Source organism: Gouania willdenowi, chromosome 3, assembly GCF_900634775.1.
Source record: "Gouania willdenowi chromosome 3, fGouWil2.1, whole genome shotgun sequence".
In the NCBI taxonomy this organism is placed as follows: domain Eukaryota; kingdom Metazoa; phylum Chordata; class Actinopteri; order Blenniiformes; family Gobiesocidae; genus Gouania; species Gouania willdenowi.
This window is the reverse complement of record NC_041046.1, coordinates 2,477,604-2,497,331: the sequence shown is the minus strand read 5'-3', so window position 1 is coordinate 2,497,331 and position 19,728 is coordinate 2,477,604. Positions and strand designations below refer to the sequence as shown.

The 19,728-nt window shown below is 42.0% G+C and overlaps 1 protein-coding gene and 1 long non-coding RNA gene across 2 annotated transcripts; one reads left to right on the top strand and one right to left on the bottom strand.

The window, feature by feature from the left end:
• Window positions 1-2,702: 2,702 nt before the first annotated feature.
• Window positions 2,703-3,565, top strand: LOC114461200 (uncharacterized). Its single transcript, XR_003673818.1, has 2 exons — window positions 2,703-2,997; window positions 3,088-3,565. It is a non-coding gene; the product is annotated as an uncharacterized LOC114461200 (long non-coding RNA).
• A 1,508-nt stretch (window positions 3,566-5,073) lies between these two features.
• On the bottom strand, window positions 5,074-18,770 carry syap1 (synapse associated protein 1). The gene is made up of 9 exons (XM_028443026.1): window positions 18,449-18,770; window positions 18,074-18,192; window positions 16,438-16,504; window positions 10,602-10,675; window positions 10,369-10,508; window positions 10,150-10,295; window positions 6,836-6,885; window positions 6,585-6,747; window positions 5,074-5,669 (listed from the first exon to the last, which is right to left on the bottom strand). The coding sequence occupies exons 1-9, from the start codon at window positions 18,645-18,647 to the stop codon at window positions 5,539-5,541; spliced, it is 1,089 nt and encodes a 362-aa protein (XP_028298827.1). The 5' UTR covers window positions 18,648-18,770; the 3' UTR covers window positions 5,074-5,538.
• Window positions 18,771-19,728: the final 958 nt, after the last annotated feature.

Genomic DNA, 19,728 nt, shown 5'->3' with positions numbered 1-19,728 from the left:
TGGGCTTTTTGAGTTTAATCGAATGCCGTTCGGGCTGTGCAATGCACCAAGTACATTTCAAAGACTAATGGAGCGCATATTTGGAGATCAAAGCTTCCAAACGTTGTTGTTGTATCTTGACGACATCGTTATTTTTTCCCCCAACTTTGATCAGCACCTTCATCGACTCAATCTGGTTCTGTCCCGGCTAAAACAAAATAACCTTAAGCTGAAGCGAAAAAAATGTTACTTTTTCCAATCTGAAGTCAAATACTTGGGTCACGTTATATCAGCTGCCGGAGTAGCGACAGATCCAGCTAAAATAAGTGCAGTCACTGAGTGGCCAAGACCTACTACATGTAAAGAGCTGCAGTCTTTCTTAGGATTTTATCTCCTATTATCGCCGGTTCGTGGAAGGGTTCTCCAAACATGCAGTGCCCCTTCACAAGCTCGTAGCAATGTTGGGGGGCATAAAACAGGGAAAGTCTAGAGGAAAAAATGCTATTGCAGAGCTCTGGGCAGAGGATTGTGAAAGTGCATTCCAGACACTCAAAAAGATGCTAGCGACCACTCCAGTACTCGGCTATGCTGATTTTACAAAACCTTTCATCCTCGAAGTGGATGCAAGCCATGCAGGGCTAGGGGCAGTGTTATCACAAGACCAAGATGGTAGACGCAGGCCAATTGCTTTCACTAGTCGCGGACTTAGACCCACAGAGAGAAACATGTCTAATTACAGTTCTCGAAAGCTTGAGTTTTTGGCCCTCAAATGGGCTGTTACCCAAAAGTTTTGTGAGTATCTGTTGGGTAACACGTTTTGCGTTTTTACTGATAACAACCCATTAAGTTACCTTCAGACAGCAAATTTGAGTGCAGTTGAACAACGCTGGGCTGCGGAGCTAGCAGTATTTAACTTTGAAATAAAGTACCGCCCTGGTCCGGCCAATCGAAATGCCGATGCCTTATCACGTCAAACACAGCCACAAGACATCTCGTTAGTTGCCCCGGGCTTTATTGTCCCAGGAGAGGTCCATCAGTCGACTCAGCCATCCAGTTCAATGACCAGAGCACAGTGCAATGCAATATCAGCCCACCCCTTTCGCCCAAGTGCTGACCTCACCACACTACAAGCAGCTGACCCTAGTATTAGTGAGTTCCTGAAGTACTGGAGCAGTGGGGTTCCCCCGAATAAACAAGCTCTAAATGCTGCAAGCAAAGACGTAAAGAAACTGGTACAGCAGTGGTCAAGAATAAAAGTTAAAGATGGAGTTTTGTATCGCCAGATTCAGCCTCCAGGGGAGCGACTTTTGTGGCAGCTTCTTTTACCACAATGTCTGAAAACTGAAGTTTTAAAACATCTCCATGACAACCACGGGCACCAAGGGATCCAACGCACCACCAGTCTTCTAAGAAGTAGGTGCTATTGGCCCTTCATGGGGCGAGATATTGAAAAATACTGCCAACAATGTCATCGTTGCACCCTAGCAAAAGCAGCCCAGCCTAAGGTGCGGACCTCGAGAGGAAGCCTAATGGCCTCAAAGCCCTTAGAAATAGTGGCAGTGGACTTTGCCTTGCTAGAGAAAGCCACAAATGGGAGAGAAAATGTGCTGGTCATAACTGATGTCTTCTCTAAATTTTCCCAGGCCTATGCTACTCGTGATCAAAAAGCAAGCACAGTTGCCAAAGTCCTTACAGATAAATGGTTTTACACCTATGGAGTCCCTAAACGGATTCATAGTGACCAAGGAAGATGTTTTGAAGGAGATCTGTTAAAAAGCCTATGTAGCCTATATGGTATTGAAAAAAGCAGAACCACCTCATACCATCCGGAAGGCAATGGGCAGTGTGAAAGATTTAATAGAACCTTGTTTGATTTACTGAGGACGCTCCCCCCAGAGAGTAAAAGAAAATGGCCACAGCATCTGCCCGAAGTTCTTTATGCCTACAATACCACAGAGCACCAATCAACCGGTTTTTCACCATTTGAGCTAATGTTTGGCCAAAAGCTTCAACTCCCTGTGGATTTTTTGTTAGGCACGTCGCAAGAGAGCCCGGCCACAAGATCACCTCAAGATTGGGTGGACGAGCACCGAAACCATCTCACTGTAGTGTATGCCCAAGCAAAAGAAAGGTTGCAGCAAGCAGCAGCGAGAAGAAACTGTCATTATAAGCCAAATGTGACCTCTGTCCTACCCCCTGGCACATTGGTGTATAAAAAGAGCCATGCTCTAGGCCGCCACAAAATCCATGATGCTTGGGACCCAACAGTGTATGTTGTGGTTAAAAATATGGACCAAGAGGGGAGAGTTTATCAAATCCGTCCAAGAGATGCTATGGGCTCACACAAAAATGTAAATAGAGCTGAAATCAAAGTTTTGACAACGGTGCAAGACTGCAGTGAAAAAAATACATCTCTGCCTGATCTAGGCCTACTATGCAATGCCCCACCAGACATTCCACCGGAGTTGTCCGATAATGACAGTGAAGAAGAGGACATTGTTATCGTAATGGACCAAAATCCACCAAGAGTCAGGGCTCTCTCCTCCCCCAGGCAGGCACAAAGTGCAGAGAGCGGGCCTCAGAGTTTAGCGCCCATAACCGTTCAGCCTCTGGCAACTCAGAATCTGAGGCAGACCCTGGGCAATGATACTTCTTTAAACACAAATGTGATGCTGAGACGTACCCATAGAACAACTGCAGGACATCATACAAACATGTATCATCTCCCTAGGGCAGTTAACCAGTCAACTGTGGCATCCTTACAGAGTGCCCCCCGAGCTATGAGCCAGGGACAAAGATATGCGTTTAGGCCATGGTTATAAGTGGTCACCGGGACGGTGACTTTTCAAAACTGGGGCCAGTGTAACGGGTGAACGGAAGTCAGTGGGTGGGAACCACGGAGGACGTCCGTGGTATTGACGGACCTATTTAACCGACGCACAATCAGTCCGTCTCCCTCTCTGCTCCTCACTGAAAGCACAACACGGCTGCTGTGCACGGAATCCTGAGATAAAGCTTGTAAGTTTCTTTAGCCTTTTAAAGCTCATTGCACTAGTCACTTTACATGCCGTCCTTTTAACCTAAACAAATGCACGTTTGTATAATTAGGCATGATCAAAGCAGAACGGGATTGAATCTCCGGCCAGAACGAGACAGTGAAGCTCCAGTTGAATATTTATGGGTTAAATTACCATAACTATCTGGATGTGTAAAGGGCTGTAAAAGGACCCGTTTTGGCAAAGGTATGAATTCCACTTGTAATAGATTTGTTTAATTCTGTTTGATTGATTGTCTAATAACTTGTATTTTCTCTAGGACTGTGAGTGAATCCTTTTTACCTGTCACTGTTTTTATCCCACCAACCTTTTAACCATTTGTATATGTTTTAATGTAATCATGTCACCTTAATTGGTAATTATGTATTGCTGGTAATCATTATATTTATCTATCACTGCGGCCGTATTTTAAGTTGCTGTGGTTTTGTTGGTTTGCTGTGTGCCCTGATTTTAAAGTGATAGTATACTTATCGTGATTACTGGGCTTATATTGTTTGATGTGCCAGTATCAATAAATGTATTACAACCTACCTCCAGCCCTTTTTCAGTTAATTCTGAACACCTATTGTTCATTCTAATTGCTACACTTACAAACACAAATACATTTGAATATATCAACACATTAAAAAAAGGCTACAATAGCTGCTGACTCAATGAGCTCTTGAGCTGATATTTTATGGAATATATCAGTACATGTGGATCACTCTATTAGTGTTTATAGTGTATTTATATTATATTTATAGTGTAATTTATTTCCTCACTTAAAATGAAATTATTTCCTAAAAAAAAAAAGCACATGAAAAGCACAAATAACTTCATTAGTGTTTTTACTGCTGCTGAATCTTGTTCATCTTATGAGTTACATAAAGTTATAGTTAATAAATAGCTCACTGATTTCCTATAATTAAACCAGATCAAGCTGATGATTTAATCATTCAGTATATTTAGGTGTAATAATCTAAATAGTTACATTAGTCTAATGGGACCAGCTTTGTCTGTGAACACGTGACATAAAATATAATAAAAAATATTACGTTTTTACAAGTTTGGACAGATGCATAGTGACATTAGTATTTATGCTAACATTATTTCACACAACGTGTGACATGTTAGCTTTTATCCTTTCATACAAGTGTTAAATCTGACCATAAACAACTCAACGGCTCTCTGTGGTTTTATGACAGTAAGACGTGTTCTTTTTATTTGGCCTATTTTCTATATGGAGTGGTTAGCATTAGCTCTTAGCCCAGTCAGTGTGTCGGTGGGTTAGCTTAGCGTAGTTAGCTTTAGTTGAGTTTCTAGTTCATAATCGATGCTGAGGGTTCATCTCTGTCCCGGTGTTTGTGGAACTTTGGGTGGATCTGACGGAAGAAGTTGGACTGGTTCACTTTGTTGGATGTTTATCTGGTCTTAACCAAGTAGCGGTCCATGATGTATCACAGCTCGGCAGCACCGCCGTCTGTGAGTGTGACAGCTGGGGCAGGAGGCGTGGTGCACACTGCAGCCCCTCAGGCTTTGCTGCGGAGCTCCCGTTAACAGCGTTCCAGAGAATAAGTTGACAACATACAGGGGCAGTCTTGGCCTGTGGAACAAGAATTTTATGTGCATTCTTGGCTAAATTAAGGGACAAATGGCCCGTGGCCCTCGCTAATTTCCGACATGGGAATTTATCGTTTAAATCGTGGGATGAGATTCTTACCGGTGATAATGTTTTTGACGATAAAATATCGCACATTCCCTAGTCACCAGTCCATCGAACTTAATTTGAAGACTGAACAAACCTTACTGGACTTATCTCTGCCATCAGAGACCTGAAATCACTGACTTGCATTAGACACAGACTATAATACACATCCATTTCGTTCATTCAGACTTATTCTAAATTTATTTTTGCTTCCATTTGTAACATTGTCTTTCTATAAATCTGTTTTGTGACAGTTGAAGGCAAAATTTATATTTTTTATTTCTTTAAGATCTTTCAAGTTGTCACAGGCCTTCCAGAAACAATGGAATCAGTCAGAGCACATTTATTACAGAATGAAGGGGGAAAAAAGTTGAAGAACTTTATTAAACTTTATTCAACATAAAGTAATGGAGCATTCTTATCTTTTTATGTACATGTATATATGTTTTAATAGTAGTAATGGCAACACCTGACTGTCCCCTCACAAGAACAAGGCCAAAAAACAGCTCACCTTCATTAGAAAATACATGGTACTTATCCGAGAGCACCCTCTATAGGCCTTACTAAAGTAAAGACAAGGAGAAAAAGATAGAAACCCCACTATAGCAAGACGCAATGACTTTAAACTTAACTAACCATCACTGCCACATCCAGCAGAATGACACATTCTACAGAACTTTATCTGGAACAGGATGTTGTTTATATCTTCTAATTGAGCTGTGTGTCAGAAGACAGAGAAGTTCTCCCGTGTATGTCGGTCAGGTTTCATTCGTTCGGCCAGGTTCCTGCATGTAAAGGCCACAGGTACACTGGGATTTCCTAACTTTCATCCGCTTGAAGCATCTTCTCGATCTCCTGATCCCACTGGTCGTCCTTATTGTCTGACCCAGAGACAACCTCGTACTCCTGGAGTTCTTGCTGCAGCTCCTTCTCCCAATCGGCTGACTCATCTGTAAGACATTAAGCATTGCGTTAGTTCAGGCAGACATGGAAGTCAAGCTAGTCCAGCCCCTTCTTCTGTCAGTAGCTGTTAACTGCCAGAGTCCATCCCCAAATCAGTTAATCATCCAGCTGATCATGTTCCATGCTTCCCATTGGTTAGATTTGGTCTCAGCGCTGCATTTAAACCACGGCAACACGACTACTCCCGCACGCTTCCTCCGCAAAGGCCTCTCAACCTGTTTCTGTTTTTAAGCAGACTACAATTTATTTAGGAATATATCCAAGCCTCTCATTCATGGAGTGTTGGTTTATTTTGGAAGTAATAAATTGTTACTCACTACTTCAGTGGTTTTTTATGAGGTACTTTTTTACTCTTACTCAAGTACTGATTTTAAGAGTACTTTTACTTGATTACCATCAATGTTTACTCTACCCACCACTGGTGTTTACAGATGACATACATCTGTAGCTGTGATTTGTAAGCTACATGTGTGTGATGGCTTTGCGACCACTAAAGTAAAGGTAAATGTTTTGTGTCTGTACAGATGACAAATCATCTTTACACTCAACAATGAATAATCTGCACATATTTAATCTTGTCTCACCAACTTCTGTTTGTTTCCAGCAATCTGCACTTTTCTTAGAGATTCGGTTAATCAAAAAATATATTTTTATTATTTGTTCTATATTCTGCACACTGACACAAGTGTTTCCTTTTTGTTATCTACTCACTGAATGCAAATATACAGTAAACATGTATCTGCTTTAATTTGCTATGATAAGGGCTATGCAATGACTATTTGCATTTCACGTTGTTTTTATGTCACTTTCAAAATGACTCATTACAAATCTAAAGCACACTGATACCCTAAAGTTGCTTTCACATGCTTTACATAAACACAAAGATCTACTATAAGGCTTACCATCAGGAGACGGGACACTCTCCTTACTATCCAGCACCAGCTGCTCCATCTCTTTCCTCAGATCCTCCTGGTTGATACCCGTTGAGTCAAAAGCATCGCTAACAAACTCCGACACCCCAGGACTTGTAGACATCTCCATCTCCTCCTCTTCCTCTGGTGGTGTCTGGGAGTCACACAACAAAAAACTGTTAGCACAATAAGGCGAACACTTTCTCATGATCTGGAGTAATTGTGAGCTGCTTGACTTCTACCTTCTGCTTGTCACTGATTGAAACTGGAGGAGTTTTTGGTCTGACGTTGACTGGAAAGGAGGCAGTAGAGTAATATCAGTTTCCCATAAGTAGATTCATGCTAGTCATCTTATAAACAAACCATCCTGTTTACTCAAGCCCCGCCCATATACAAGCAATGCATTTACCATATTTTGGAGCATTTTTTGAGAAAGCGATTCGAGTAAGAACCAACAAATGCAAACACGGGTTGTGAAATCTGTGTGATACCTGGCCTAGCCCTTTCGGAGGGCTGAAACCAAAGATCCGAACATTTACTCAAAAGAGTAAATCATGGAAAAATACTGCTTCGCCCAGGCAGTGTAGACAGCATAAAGAATGCTTTAGGAAAACAGGTTTAATACCAGCCATACTTGTTCAAATAACTAGTTGTCACAGAACACTTTTTTCTAAATAAAAGAGAACATTTTTGGAAGAACTGCATTAGATGTCAATTAGGAGGAGGTGTAAAGGTGCAAAGCTCTGATTTGACAACTTTTTCAGGTAGTTGAGTTCTTCTCTCTGGCAATGTTTAGAGTTTTGTCTTGTCATGATGGAATTAGCAAAGCCTTCTGGATGAGGTCCAACAGAGCAAGTTGACCAAATATGAAGATCTGATCACAGATTGCCACACATACAGCTGGAGGGCGAGGAGCAGGGATGGAGTAGTTTAGTTTGCATTTTTAAAAGTGAGGGTATTTTAAGGGTAGGGCAGCCGTCGACTCCCAACTTACCCCCAATTTCCACTGGATGCGGCTCCGCTGCGGAACGTCACCGCCGTGTTACTGTAGCTGATAGGTTTCCATTTTAGTCTATGTGATAATTTCCACCGGGTCCGCTGCGGTGCGTGTCAGCTCCTTCCCAGATGCAGTAGTCCGGTGCCCTCCGCCAGATATACGCAGGGCTTCTATTTCTGGCGGACACCGGAGCACGAAGCATCAATCAGCACAGAGCAAATGAAGCTAAACAGGAAATTAAGCACGTACTCCGCAATAAAATATCGGGTTACTTTTCCAAATAAAAAACTTCAGATTATATTTCAAGTAAATACATCACCAAAACGTCATAATGTGTAAAAACAAATTCACATCCACTATATTGATTCCTTTCATACTGTAACTACACTGTAAACTGCAGCAACTTTGATTTAGTTCATGTTTTACTGGTGCAGTTTTATCTCTTCTCTGTTGGCTGTTGATAAAAAATGTTTATGACAAATCCAGAGTCCAACCTTCTTGTTCTCCTTCGTTAGGAAAACTGACCTGTTTGTCTGTTTATTGTCGCGTTTATAACACATACATTTAACTGCGTTCTCGCGCAATTATATAAATATTGTGAGAACTGATCTGTCTCGTGACGTCACAGTCGTTCAACCGGAGCGCACCGCGGCGCACTACAAACGCAACCGGTGTGAATTACCGGACAGCGGTGAAATACCGGATCGGTGCCGTGGCGCAGCGGAGACGTATCCAGTGGAAACCCCGGGTTAGTTTTTACGATACTTGAATTGAAAATGAATGCATTTTAGCTTTTAAAACTTTTTTAAGACAGCACAAACCATGCCCATGACTCATACCCAGTGTTATTTGGTAATATTTTCAGAAATACAGCAGCTTTCACATTATATGTCTCAAATTCATTTTAAAATAAATCAACTCAAAACCAGTCACAGAAAAAAAACAAAAAAAAAACTGGATGCTTTTTTTCTTTCAATGAGCTTTTTATCGATTCCTGAACAAACAATGCAAAATCATTTGGACCATAAACCATGTGTCATTCAGCCTTAGCCAAGTTCTGTGAATGTAGCCGAAGTCTTACAGTCAGTTAACATTACAACACAGTGTTCTATTGCTTCAATAATTAAGCTGGTACATCCAAATCACACCATAGTAACTGAATAAACAAATAAATGTCAAATACAAAATAAGTGACAAACCAGTCCAATAAATCTAGCAGAAATTAGTACTTTTTTCCTAGGGTACAAGCATTCTAGATTGTTGCAGTATTGTACACGAGAACATACATTATTAGAACAGTAATTGTGATAGATGATAATCTTTCAAACTAATGTCTTCTGGACCTTCTTCTTCTGTCAGTGAGGCAGAGCTCGGCCCCTGGTGTGATGCCGTGTCCTCCTAAACAAGCAGAACACAGCAGTTAAAACACTGACACAATTTCTCAGAATTATTAAAAACATTACAAATTAGCCCTGGGTTTCCGACCAAAGAAAATACCTTCCAAGCCTATGTCACATACCTCTTATTAAAAATGGAAGTTGAAAGTGAAAGAGATGATTTAAAACGTCTACATTAGGGATGATTTTCATCAGTTTACATAGAGTAAGCTTACCTCCGTATTGGCACTTGAAAGATTAGGTAAGCTAACTAACTAGCCGACATATCATTTTTCATTAAATCTTGAATTAAAAATGTAGGCTGACATCAAACAAAAAGACAAATTACAAAAGATAATGTCACTTGTTAAGTTAAAATCTGTTTTACCTTTAAACTCGTCTTCAGCTCAGGCTCCACTTCCCGCAATTTAATTGCATATCTTGCGACAGTGAATGCGGTGTCATTCAAGTCAGACTCGCTAAAACTTCAATAACACAAGGAAAAGTTGTTAGATTTGTCGCAAGTCACTTTTGGAAAAATAAGGCAAGAACCAGAGCCTTCAAACATAGCACAATTCATACACACACAGTGACTGAGCTGCCAGGCAAAGAGCTCAACTTTAAGTGTGGAAACACCAGGGATTGGTTTTCTAATGCAGTGATTCTCAACTGGTGGGTCGGGACCCAAAAGTGGGTCGTGGACTTGTACTTGGTGGGTCACAGACATCTGGTCAAAAATAAATACATACTTAATGTCTCATGTTGGGCTTGTCTTTTCTTTTGACAGGCATGCTGTGAAATGCATGTTGCACAGGAAAATATATAGATTTATGTTTGAAAAAAAAGATAAAAAATTGTATGTGTGTTTTCAACAGCCATTTAAAAAAAATGAATTTGGTTGGTTGAATTCGAAAAAAAAGTGGGACCCAATGACAAAATATGGGTCCCAGGATGAGACCAGTTGAGAATCACTGTTCTAATGAACTATTGGGAAGTTTGTTCAAATAAATCTCAATTCTTTTGAAAGCAGTTCACCTGGAACTACTACTTGGTCCCTTAATTTGTGATTCTACAGACACTTGGTTACACACAGGAGACTGTGTGTATGGAATAGATATCTCATGTGACCTACTGAAAAAAGGATACCATGCATCTCCTGTTGAACATCTGTGAAAATTCCTACCCGCTAGGACAATGTCCTCCGGTGAAACAACCTTCCTCTCTTCCCCGTCCTTCTGCTGCTGAGCTGCAAGCGCCGTGAGCTGAGCCGACTGTTTGACCAGAGACACTCGGTAGAAATAGTTCCTCCAAAACACATCCTCCTTCACACTGTCAGACACAAAACAGCACAGTGGTGTGGACAGTCCACACACAACAATGGGAATAATGGGAGAGGACTAACTGTTTGGGGACCAGGTCGAAGCGCATGCGGTTGAGGACCTGGTCCTCCTCTAGCATCACTGCAGCCAGAGGGTACATCTGCTCCATGTCAAAGTGGAACTGTACTCCAGCAGGAGGATCTCGCAAAAAATTCCTCTTATCCTGGGGCAGCAATCAGAAAGCAGTGATCACATGTGCAAAGTAGTGCAGTGGTGGATTATGTTAGATGCTACATGAACAACACATCCTACTTACAGCTGACAGAGCCAGGATCTGCTGCTGGATTGTCTCTTCCTCATTGTAGCCGACCCAGGGAGGCACCGCTGTGTCTATATTAAGTAAACACACGTCAGCCATCAGTCCTCACTTCTTTGTACATAGAACCTGCTTCTATATGATGGTGATTTAAAAAGGTATAATGCATGACATTATCAAAGCCTTTATCAGATACTATTGCACTCTCTGCTCGTGGGATCAGAAGAGTCTCAAAAATTTGTGATTTGTGCATTATAAAACATCTGGTGACCCACAAAGAATTTTTAGTACAAAGCAACCTTTTTGTGCCTCCTAAAAGACACTGAATAATTGACTACTTTAAATGCCAAAGTAATAACATCAATAACGTCTTTGAACTAGTTACCTTATAGCTGCTGGGGATTATAACTAACAATGTTAAATAACACTAATAAAGACATAGTGTAGTCTTCATAGATCAATGAATCAAAGGTATTTCTTGCGTAAAATGGAAGGATTTAGTCACAAATGTTGAAGGTTAAAATTTTCAGTCTTAAAATTTTCTAAAAATATTGTAGAGGAAAGCAAAGACGGCACCGAGGCAGAAAAGTTTCTTAAAAACCTTTTTTTTACCTCCTCCTTACCGTGATTTTGTGTATTTCTTCACCAGAAAGGACAGTGCTCAACTTGATGTAATTTTTTCATGCCTTGTTTATAGTATTCCCTGTGATATGACATCACTCCGAAAGATATTAAATTGTTGTCTGGTGGTTCAGTGGAATGCACAATATCGTCACCCACCATTATTTTGTCCACAACCCTTAATCCGTGAAAACACCAGGGGGTATTTCATCAAACCCAGCTCAGGGTTAAGTCCAGGTTTAACCTGAGAGTCCAGCTCTGTTAAGCCGGGTTCTAACTGGAACGGCGGTTTCATTTACGAGAAAACACCTTGGTTACCATAGTAACACAGTCCGTGGGTCAAACATGCTCCCAACCAGGTTTAAGCAGCAGGCTTGGCTTAAGCTGCAGACGTAAGCAACCCTAAAGTGATCCGCATGCGCAGAAGAGGCACGTACAGTGTTTACGGAAGTAAATATGGAGGCGTCCAGTGTATTGTGTGTCGCACTGAGAAATGTATTTTCCAACAGAAGTCAGCACTTCATACCTTTAAGGAGAGTGAAAAAGAAGAGAGACAGGCTAATCGATAGCTGCTCCATCTTTACAACAAACTGTTTGGATGCGACGACATAGGAGGAAGTGCCTCAGCCATTCGGATACGTATCGGATTTAGGTTATGTAAAGTGACTTAGGTTGGATTTGTGCTGATCAGACTGTCTTTAATCGATTGAATACAGGTCGCATAGAGATCAGATTTGGGTCACTTATGGAACTATTTTTGTTGGTGGAGCCAAATGCTTAAATAAACAAATCATAATGTTTTGTCACTAATTATTGTTTACTAATAAAAAACATTTGTAATACTGTTGTATAAAAGCAATATTGAATGTTCATTGATATGTACTGTCCCTACTTAAATAAAGAAATTTAAAAAAAATGTTCAAAAATATTTAATTTCCATTGCTCTGCGGGTTATAGGCCGTGGTACGGTGGACCTCCACCCCCAGGACCTCGGCGACCGCAGACCAAAGCTCCAATGTGAACTGCGGACTCCGGTCTGAGGAGAGGTCAGACGGGGTGCCGAAGCACGCCACCCAAGCCCAAATGAACGCCCGGGCCACTTCAGCTGCCATAATGGAAGACAAGGGTACCACTTCTGGCTACCTGGTGGTCCTGTATACCATGGTGACGAGATAGGTGTAACCACGGGAGAGGGGGAGTGGGCCCACCAGGTCCACCTTCACATGATCAAAACATCTCTCAGGCACTTTAAATGGTACCAAAAGGGCCTCGGTATGACGAGTCACCTTTGCACACTGGGACGCCACACAAGCAGCAATCCAGGCTCTGATTTCCCCCCGCAGGCCCGGCCAGACAAACTTGGCCCCCACCAGCTTAGTAGAGGCCTTCACCCCCGGGTGGGAAAGGCTGTGGATGGCATCGAAGACCTTACGCCTCCAGCCAGCAGGCACCATGGTGCGTGGCTGGTCAGTGGAGACATTGCAGAGGAATGTAGCGTTGGCCGCGTCAAACACTACATCGTCCATGAGCAGCGATGTGGGGACTGTCCGTTATGCTTGCACCTCCGGAAATCATCACAGAGACACCAACTGCCATCAGCCTTGGTCACCATGTGCGGGGAGGAGGCCCACGGGCTGTTGCAGCGGCGCACAATGCTGAGGTGCTCTATGGTGGCGACCTCCTTCCTGGTAATTGCGAGCTTGGCAAAGTCGAGGCGCCAAGTTCAAGCGTAGCCTGGGGGGCTGTGATGATATAGTGCTCCACACCATGCTTAACCACTGTTGATGAAAACGATCGTGTGATGATGTCAGGGAACTCAGCAAACAGGCGCTGATACAGGTCCCCAGTAGCCAGCATGTTCGACAAAGCGCCGCAACCCCTCCCAGCGTGCAGGGTATGAAACAAGAGAGAGGACGTCGATCAGGAGGCAGTTTGTAACATCCACTAATAGTCTGTAAGCGCAGTGGAAATCCGCCCCCAGGAGCCGCGAAGACACAGTGGCCACGACAAAGTCCCAACCAAAACGCCGCCCACCGAAACACTTCCACATATTTTGTGCCATAGGTACAAATGGGCGTGCCATTGGCGGCGTCCATCGGGAGGCCATGCCCGCCGGCCATGGTGTCCACAGGCTTTGCCGGCGGGATGCTACGCTGAGCCCCAGAATCAACCAGCAGCCACCGGCCAGACAACGTGTCAGTGATGTATAACAGCCTGCAGTCACGGCCAGCACCCCAAGCTGCTAATGAGCACCGGCCCTGGCTTTTCCTTGGGCCCCAAATCTGCAAGGCTGTCGACACTGCTTGGCCTTGGCTCCAAAACTGGAAAGGTAATAACACCACCCATCTTCACGCTGTCGGCGGGCCGTCACAGCAACTGTGGTCGTCCTCCAGGGGTGAGAACGGGGAAGAGCCTGCCGTGGGGGCAACAGCACATGTACAAACTGCTGCCAGTTGGGGAGGAAAACCTGGCCGCCTCTACAGCCAGCTCCTGGTAGTCTCTGGAGGAAGGGATGGAGGAACAGGCCAGTGCGGTGCGTACGGGTGCTGGAACCTGCCAAGGGAAAATGTGGGCGAAGAGGAATGAGGGATCTGCTGCATCCAGTACAGCCAGCATCAATTGCATTAACTCAGACAGCTTGCTGTCGCCAAGGCCATTTAGGAACAGCAGGCGGTCAGCTTTCTCCAGCTCAGACAGTTAAAAAAAGCTCAATAAGAAGGACTTCAGCGCGTAGTACTTGCTGTCACCCGGAGGAGCCTCTAACATTGCCCTGGCCGTCGTTGAGGCATTCAAGGCCGCTACAACGTGAAAATACCTTGTAACATCTTGTGTTATTCGTCTCAGCTGGAACTGTGCCTGATGTGTTGAAACCAGGACAATGGATTGCGCTGCCAAGAGTCCGGCAGCTTAATGGTGGCAGCGTATATAGCACCGACATTAGCCGCGCCGCTAGTAACTGCGGACGGTACCGCAACAGCATCTCCACCACCGTCGTTGTGTGACAATAAACCAGCCACATTCCACTCGCGTCGGGGGTCACCAATTGTGGAGTGCGGTAAGTGAGGAGACGAGAGACCGAGATGCTTGGAATCACTTTACGCTCCACTTCATGTACAGTATATGTACAAACACAGCAGCAAGAGAGGTCAAAAGCGTCACACACACGTAAACCCGGAAACACAAAACCACAACATTTCTCCCTTAAAGGTACAGACCTTTAGTGAATGTCTCTTCAGTCTACTTGTGGGTCACCACAATATCACACGAGAGGTTTTGCTGTTGTGTGAAATATCAGCACTGGTGTGATTATCTACGAACGAATCACACCAGAGGGGTATTCCATAAAGCGGGTTATGTTCAAACTCTGACTATGCTCAGGCTCAAATGAGGGAAACTCTGAGTATCCCATTCCAAAAAGCGAGGTATGTACTTCTCTGAGTATGTTACCCGGGCAACATTGTCCGTGAACTAAACCTGGTCGCTGGCAGGTTTTATCAAAGAAACCCTGGGTTTCTACCTGGCTCCGCCCACCTGAACACCGTTTCTGAACACTTTAATAAACCTTAACACTTTTCTCTGAAACACATTAGTAACATCACACAACACAGACGTTTTCACATCATTAATGTTGTGTTGCTTTACATTTTTTTTTTTTGTGCAAACGGTAGTTTTCTTTCCAACATTGTGGATACAGATCATTAAGTGAAAGACACAGAGGTTGATCTGCATTAAAACATCTACTGACGTCTGTAGTAAAGTTCACTGAATACAAACCTGTGGATAATATAAAGGAGGAGATGATAATTTAAATAAATCCACTTTTAAGGCTTAATTGTTGTTTTATATTGTTATACAGTTAAATCTGTAGATAATGCGTCTTTGAAGTTATGATGGCGCAGTGAAGTGTGACGTTGCGCTTGTAAGTGACGAGTTGCGGGTTCGCGTCCCGCTTCAATGTTTTTTATGACATTTTTTAGGACGTTGAGATGACTCTGGTGACAATATTACATAAAAAATCAATATAAATGATGCGATATCAAGCGGCATTTACTGTCTATATCCAGTGTAACAGGAGGGCTCTCTATGCAGCCATCCTATGCAGCTGCCACGTCTCCTCAGACACATTTTATTTACATTATTCACCGCTCGTCACGTCACTGAAGCAATAAAGTGATGAAGCGACCAAAAAGTGACTAATTATGGGTGATTTAAGCCACTATAGTCACTGAAGACTGAACGCACCTTTTGAACAGGCTCATATTCATCAAACAACGGCTTATTTCACCCATCAGTGTGAATAAATCACTATTTTCCGTTTGGTTGCCATGGCAGCTCGATTAAATCTCTGATCCATTGATGATGGCTTTTTTGTCGCGCGCGTGCACGTAAGTAACCCAAGGTTTACATACTCAGGGTTGATTAACCCACTTCATACCAGCTTTAATGGAATCCGATACCCAGAGTTTCCCATTGCGGGGTATGTTGACCCAGAGTTTATGGATAGACTCAGAGTTTGTTAACCTGCCTTTATGGAATACCCCTCAGTGCTGATATTTCATCACAACAGCACTCCCTCATGCGATATTACTTAAGTATGAACTTCTCAGATGACTGCATTAGTGTGCATGGGGAACAAGCGTGCAAGATGCGCACACTCTTCGTTGTCGAATATGAATCTCGCTGAATATCTAACAGATGACGTTCGTAACAAGAGTGGAGACTACAAAGCCTGCATGTTGTCAAGCAGCGGCTCTTAAGTGTGTGTGTTGCCAGGTTGGAAGTAATCAAGGAGCCACGGAGCGCTGTGCCTTATTACAGAAGAGACAGGAGTCAGTATCCTTCCTCTTGTTCATACTGAATGCTGAAGAAAATCAGGATATCCAACATTTGTGAGCTTCAGATGTATTGCTCATGAGCTTTGGATTGCTCAGCTGATGTCAAAGTCAGACTGCTGAATTTTAGCCGCAGCGCTTGGCGAAAAATCCAATGTTAAATTAAAGATTACAGATAAACTGAGTCCAGTTTGGCTATTTTATTAGCTGGTATCAGTATAATTTCCTTCATAGAATAAAATGGTGTTAAAAACATTAGATGTCACAGCTGTCATGTGATCTTTAACCCCATGGAACCCGTCATGAGACTTGGAATTAATAACAAATTGATTATATTTACAGATGAGCAATATCTCATTTTACAGCAGCAGAATTATTCATACCTGATTTTTTGGCCTTGTTTCCTTGGACAAACTTTTCCTGCTCCTTTTGAAAGTCTCCAAGAAATGTCTGCAAACACACAAACTTTAATCAGAGGACTCTACTATTACAAAAGCCTGGTCTGGTGGTTAGCACAGGATAGAGTGAATGAACAAAGAGATTGCATTTCGACCCCATGCTTGTGTCGATTTTATCTGATACCCTCCAACTATTCATGAACATGTATCTTTGGTTTAAGGTGCCTTAAGTGTGTATAGAAGGCTAATGGATGATGCCTAGTGTAATTTAGAGAGTGGTTTATCACAGGGCTTACCAGCTTACACAGACATGGACCATCACATTCACTCCCATAGACAATTTTAAGACTCACATGAAAGTAATGATCTAGAATAACAACTCAAAATTATTGAACGTTTGCATCAAGTTATGATAAGGTGTTGATCGATAACATATTCTTCCAAAATAAAAGCAACTTCCCCTTCAGCCTGGCAACTCTGCTGATGGGTTAAATGATATGATAAATCTTTTTTTTTTTGGATATTGAATTATCACACGGGATTTCCTATGTAAAAGTGGGCAGTACATTACCCATCTTAAGCACCTCAGTAAACACTTATGTAAAAGTGAGCAGTGTTTGCAGAGGAGGGCTGTTGACACAGATCTCCCTCAGTGAAAATTATAGCTCCTATTTAATGGTGTTTGTTTGATTATGAAAACAGGGCTGTTTAAAAAGCACTCCCAGAGTGCAAGCAGTAAAAGCAGCAATGGTCACAGCACTAGTTGTAATATAGGTAAGATTACATGTTAAAGCAAGCATTAATAAGACATGTTTCATAACAAAAAAAGGTAAATTTATTTTTCTCATACCAGAGGTTTACTTCATATCACATGTTTAAAGATTTATGCTACTGATACCTGACATTAAGTTCCTGAAAGGTATGTCTAGCACAATGGTTCTCAAACTTTTTGGGCTCAAGTACCCCCTTTTTCTTATTTCTAAATCCAAGTACCCCCTTTGTCCGACCAAAACATTTTGCTCAAAATACTATAAAAAACAACTATAGAGCATAATGATGGAATGAACGAGTGAACACTCATTTTAAAGAATCTCATTTGGTAAATAAGTGCAACGAAACACTATTTAGTGCAGTGGTTCCAAACCTTTTTGCACTGTGACCCCATTTTGATATCAAGAATTTCTGGTAGCATGTTTGACCATTCCTGCATTTGTTTCCCTACATTCACAAAGTGAAATTATAAAAATACAATTGTTTAAGATTGTGTGTGTTTTTTTTTTTACTCATAATAATTTTAAATCTAAATTTTGCAGAAATTTCACGTTTGCAAAACACTGATTTAGTGCTCCTGGATAGATTTATTTCTATTGGTTTTGGTCATTTCCGGTCATCTCATGCCTGGGGTGGGACTAAGACTGACTCTTTATTTGTTAATTTCCCTCTCTCTCTTTGAAGTACCCCCTGTAGTGCCATCACGTACCCCTAGGATTACACGAACCCCCATTTGAGAAACACTGGTCTAGCAGATACCTGGAGCGTGCAGTCATTAACCTGCAGCAACAACTTTGAGTGCGTCTCTAAATGCTGCACAACTTGTCAAACATTCCTAAGAGCTGCGTGCCTTGTCAATGATGCCATCGATCTTTCCTTCCTCCACTGACTTCTTGAGGGTCTGAGCTGTCTCCACCACTGACTCTGAGATCTTCTTGGTGGCATTAGAGGCGAAATTGAAGATGTAATCTGTGTATGGGGAAAGAAGAGGAGGAAGTGACGTCAAACAAACAAATGAAACTGCTAATTAGAACATTTACAACACCGGGATAAGGTGACTGGTATAAAGGTTTCAAAAGATGGATCAAAACAGGGAGGTGATGTCGATGCAGGGATTCAACACAAGCGTTTAGATGACTCACATACGTAAAGGCGCATTAACAGTCAATATTTGATGTTCACACAGAAATAGAAATTAAAGCCAGCAAGTAATACCACTGCTCACCTCCCAGGCCCTTGCTGAGCTCGGAGCTGTGTGTCTGCTGCTCCTCATCATTCTCCGCTGCTGCTTGCTGTTTGTTTACCACATTCTGAGCTTCCACCACCTTTTCTTCCTGCTCTGCGATCAAACCATCAGTGTCATCCGCTGACACGGTGTGCGGTGGGCTCTCTAATCCCAACCAAGTTCCAAAACCTTTAAACATGTCTGCCCGGACGGATACTTCGCTTTAAAATAACAAACTGTGCTGAGATAAATACGACTACAAGTAACCAGGAAATAAACCGTCCGAGGTTTTTCTTCGCATGTTTGTTTTCACGCTGCTGACCAAACACTGCCATCTGGCGGTAAATCTTCTCCTTTTGGAGTATTTTTTCTCCATTTATTTATTTATTTTTATTTACGCTGACAGTTTATAAGTTTATATATTCATTGTACAACAACAACGACGAAATCATGTATAAAGATACTCAAAGGATAAGAACAGAAAAAACTACTGTTTACTACATAAACAAGAAAGAGAGAGAAACAACGTGTCAAATAATAAAAATAGAGGTGGTGAGAGCATGTTTGATTTCTATGAAGCGTATTCATAAGAAACAAAAGAACACCTATTTGTGACAAGTAAGAAATGACTGTTTGGTTTTTAGAAATCTGCATTTGTGGATACAAAATATGGCCATTATAATAAAAACGTTTAAGATATTTTGCATTTATTTTTCGTTGCTGAAAAATCCAAATATAATCCCTTTGCAGAAGAAGTCCTGAGATTAGGAACCATGGGGAAAAAACAGTAATTCACATCATCCCACAAAGCTTTAGAAAAACCACAAACAATGAACAAGTTTTTTTGAAGTTATCTTCAATTCCAAAATGATGTCTAAGAAATTTCTAACATGCCAATGAAGGTTTTAAATTGTACCACATTTGTTTTCGATGGGATTGGAAGTATTAAATAGTTGGTTCAGATTTTTTAAATTACATCCTATGAGAATAGATCTTGCACATAAATTAATGTGAGATCTGGCTGAACTGTCTGGTTTGAACCATGAGAAGGATTGGTTTAGTGGGTTTGTATTTCTCCAAGGGTCTGTTAAGTTAAGATCTAAACAGAAATGATGTAGAACTTGGTTCAAATGATTGGAGAACTTATAGGTTAAGTCAAGTACCATATTTAAATCCCCTCTAACAATTATGTCATATGTACAAATACATTTGACACAGCTAGGCCATTAGTTGCACCAATAATCCAGTTAGTAATAGTTTGTTTAGATTAAGGTAGTCAT